The sequence below is a fragment of the Temnothorax longispinosus genome, unplaced genomic scaffold, assembly GCF_030848805.1.
Source record: "Temnothorax longispinosus isolate EJ_2023e unplaced genomic scaffold, Tlon_JGU_v1 HiC_scaffold_56, whole genome shotgun sequence".
NCBI classification, from domain to species: domain Eukaryota; kingdom Metazoa; phylum Arthropoda; class Insecta; order Hymenoptera; family Formicidae; genus Temnothorax; species Temnothorax longispinosus.
The window spans coordinates 67,006-71,212 of record NW_027270407.1 but is presented as its reverse complement, the minus strand read 5'-3'; the positions used below and the strand labels follow the sequence as shown (position 1 = coordinate 71,212).

Below are 4,207 nucleotides of genomic sequence, written 5' to 3'. Positions count from 1 at the left end.
AACAAAATAACAAATAATTATTTTTAAAACGCATTTACCGAACTTCTGTAAACTGCTGAGTTTTGCTAGATAAGTACAACAAAAAAATAGCCGGAGATGCATAGAAAGTTGTAGGGGTTAAAAATAATGGGCTAAGGGAGGGGGGAAAATGAGGGTGAGAAAAAAACTTCACATTTTTACATTTTGTAAAATTGTGCCGGGTTGTGCTCGGTGAGTACAATAACTTTTCCTAATGACAAAATGTCCGCAAATCGTTAGTTTACGCAGCACAAGTATCTAAAAAAAGCAGTTTTTAAGGAATTACAATTTTCAAACCGCTCTAACTTTTGAACCGTGACAGGGAATGAAATTTTGCGACTTGTGCTGAATTGTGCTAGTCAAGCACAACAAGAAAACGGCTAGAAAAGAATCAAAAGTTGCAGGGGTTAAAAATAATGAGCCAAAAGGATGGGGGTAAAAAAAATTTTTTTTTTCAAATTTTTTAAAATTGTGCCGGATTGTGCTAAACGAGTACAATAACTTATTGTTTGTAACCGAGTCCGGAAAGTTTCGCGCATGTCGATTTTTACCCGGTAGAGTAGCGGAGACACGGCCAGGAAGGGCAATAATCGCAAGACAATCCTTTCGATATCACGTACAATTTTATTCTGAATGGCGGGGCCCAAAACTCCCGGGTTAACAAAAAAACCACGGATTACTCTCCGAGCACACCGCTAGATGCCGCGAGATTTACATTACAAAGAGATCTTTTTTATTGACTTAAGGATTTTTCTTATCGGCCTGAACATCTCGGCCGCCTTGAAATAAAAATTTCAAATATTAACTTAAAGTATGACGACTAAATTAACTCAAAGTGCGATGACTCTAATCAGTTAAACTAAACAAACATTATCGTCGTATCAAATGTAGTAACAATTTAGTTGATGGGCAACGGACATATCTTATTGTTAGCTATGCTTCTCTTATAAATACCACGCGCCGTTCTGACAGAGACGACGCGTACAAGGCCATCGGCTCTCGCATGAGTTTCAATGATCCTTCTCAAGAACCATTTCAGCGGTGTTAGTTGATCGTCCTTAAGCAATACCATCGCACCAATTTACAAATTGTCTTGCTTCTGCTTTCATTTAGTACGAGTTTGCATCTCAGACAGGTATTCACGTGACCATCTTTCCCAAAACATCTGCAGTTGCTGCTGTAATAATTGCCACCTGGACAGGCGATTCAGGTTGACATCCAACAAGCTCGGTTCCGGCAGTGCATTTAGAGGAGCGCCTATCAAAAAGTATCCCGGCGTCAAGGCCTCCAAATCGGCCGGGTCGGCTGACATTGGCGTGATTGGCCTGGAATTTAAACACGCCTCAGCTTGAGTGGCGATTGTCATTAGTTCCTTGGTAGTAAAGGACGTTGAGCCCAAGGTTCTCTTCAGATGGTGCTTTGCTGCTTTAACGGCAGCCTCCCTCATTTCATCGAAATGAGGGAAACTGGGAGGTATTGTATGCCAGGTGATGCCTTCGTCTGCACACACGCTCTGCAAGGTGGCCTGATGTTGCTCATCCTGAAACAAACTTCTCAATTCTTTAAGAGAGCGGTCTGCACCGGCAAAATTAGTTACGTTGTCACTAAAGATGTCAGAACATCGACTCCTCCGGGAAACAAACCGCCTCAACGCAGCGAGGAAGGCATCAGTAGTTAAGTCTGTGACCACCTCCAGATGAACTGCCTTGGTCACGAAACAGATGAAAACACATATATATGTTTTCAATACAATTTTACTTCAAACTCTTGGTTTACAGGAAAAGGGTCCGCAGAAGTCCACCCCAACCTTCATAAACAGAAGAGTTTGATTGACCCTGGCTGCAGGTAATTGACCCATCAATTGATTAGGGAATCTTGGTTTGGCTCGGAAGCATCTAACACATTCGTGTACAATTTTTCGGCTTAAATTTTGTCTTCCTAGAATCTAGAATTGTTGACGCAATGTATACAACAATGCCTGAGGTCCCGCGTGTAGGTTGACTTCGTGATAATGTCGTGCGAGAAGCGTGCTCAGTGGATTCTTTGCCGATAACAGCATTGGATGACGTTGACTCTCCGATATTTCCGCATTGAACAATCGACCGTTTACTCGTACAATGTTGCTATCGTCCAAAAATGGCCGAAGGTGTATTAACTGACTCTTGTTTATAAGCTCGGCGTTGGTTCTCAATCGATTGATTTCCGTTCTGAAGTCTTCTTCTTGGGCCTGTTGTACTAGCACCTTAAGAGCGTTGGACAATTCTAAAGCCTGGAGTGGCCCTCGAGTTTTGGAAGCAGAGGACCCTCTGCAGTTATTGATAAATCGTGTGATCCAAGATGTTACTCTTAATAGCCGGTTGAGACTGGAGTAGTGGTGCGCCCAAGAGTTTCGCAAAACGGTTGCACAGACGACGGAATTTGATTGTGGTTTCAATTCCGGATCCGCAACCGCTCCGAACTTATCCTGCTGTGATACTCTGAGAGGCCAGTCGCTTTCATCCTTCAGTAAGAACTCTGGTCCATTGAACCACATGTTGCACGATTTTAATGTTTCTGGTAAACATCCTCGTGAGACTATGTCCGGATTTAACTCTCCTGGAATGTGCTTCCATTGAGATGGCAAGGTGAGTTCTTGAATTTGAACGATTCTGTTAGCGACAAACGTTGCGAATCGCGACGGCGTCGATCGGATTCGATATAAAGTGATTTGTGAATCAGTCCATAGCGTAATCTTCTGAAACTGGATCTTCATTGCTAGAATCGCCTTATATTTCAGCTCGGCTAGAAGCAATGCTGCCAACAGCTCCAGTCGTGGTATTGTTACTTTTTTTAAAGGTGCCACGCGTGATTTGGCACACAAGAGACTTGCTGTTTTGTATCAGGGTAGATGTTGTTCACAAGTACTCTGTCTTTTCGAATAAAGTTTATTGATTATGCACTTTAATACAAAATTCAACTTAAACGTCACGTTAGTTTGCGAATCAATCTATGGTACGTACTGTTGACACAATTATTCGCCTTATTTACGTTATACGCGTAAGACCGGGATAACGCCTTAGAACTGTCGTCCTGGATCCCGGTCCGGCGACAACGCCTGGGGGCTGTTGCCCTGAGCCGCCTTACGGACACCCGACAACGTCTAATAAACTCTCGCTCTTGGTCGCGGACGTAATATTTGTTCGTACGTACTGTCGCGTGTACACTCGACTGTGGCTACGGGCAGAATGCCTGATTTTTCCATCGCGATCTCCCCCCTTATCCCGGTTCTGTCGAAACGATTCCTCATTGGTCCCTTCGATTGGCGAGACACCAATGAGGCGATCACGGTGGCGGCGGTGTCCTGCGATTATCGGCGCCGCGGTTCCCTTTGACTAGCGCCGCCAGACGGAAAGAGTCGCGACGATCGTCGTTAGATTCGCAGATATTTGCCTATCTGTCGCATGGGTGTGTACGTGTACGCGTATATACGGTTGTACGTCCGAGGGGTCCGTCTCTTTAGTGCGGCACATGTATGTGTGCATAATTTTCTATATGTTTATGCGCATGTCGTGCACGACTTCTCGAATGATACATAACACTTGCGTTTATCGTTAGTGATGGCTCGTATATATAGACAGCATCCATAGCCTAATTCAGACGCGTCCCCGAATCCATGTAATTCGAACCACACCGAAGATTGATCTTGAATGCATCGAGGTATTCTTATTTCCCCCGGAGTTTGGTTGCGGAGCTCATTCCATTTCTGTTGTATGGAACTCGGCAATTCGTCGTCCCAGCCGAGATTCGGGACTTTCCAAAGCTCCTGCAACATGCATTTTGCTTTAAAGATTACGGGTGCACAAATACCAAGCGGATCGTAGAACTTCATTATTTCTGATCATTTTGAGTTTCCCAAGTCAAACCAAGAACTTGCTTTCTATCCGTTTTGATAAGATCCACCACATCGCATTGCGTGAATAAAACATCCTTGCAATTGGTAGCCCATTTGTGAAGGTCGAATCCTCCTCGTTTCATTAATTGTGTTAGTTCTGATTGTAACGTAATTACTCCTTCCTTTGTAGATGCGCCGCTTATTACATCATCTATGTAAGTATCTTCGAGAAGAACCAGAACAGTGACAGGAAATGATGCTTGCTCATCATGCGCCAATTGCTTTAAGGTGCGTGTAGAAAGAAAGGTCGCATCGTCC

General features: G+C 43.9%; 1 protein-coding gene across 1 annotated transcript; it reads right to left on the bottom strand.

Annotated features, from left to right (window-relative positions):
- Nucleotides 1–1,963: 1,963 nt before the first annotated feature.
- Nucleotides 1,964–2,770, bottom strand: LOC139824767 (uncharacterized). The gene has a single exon (XM_071797313.1). It carries the CDS (start codon nt 2,768–2,770, stop codon nt 1,964–1,966), a length of 807 nt encoding a protein of 268 aa, XP_071653414.1.
- Nucleotides 2,771–4,207: the final 1,437 nt, after the last annotated feature.

Coding starts and splice junctions, on each gene's coding strand:
- LOC139824767 (XM_071797313.1), bottom strand. CDS start 2,770: ATGAAGATCCAGTTTCAGAAGATTACGCTATGGACTGATTCACAAATC.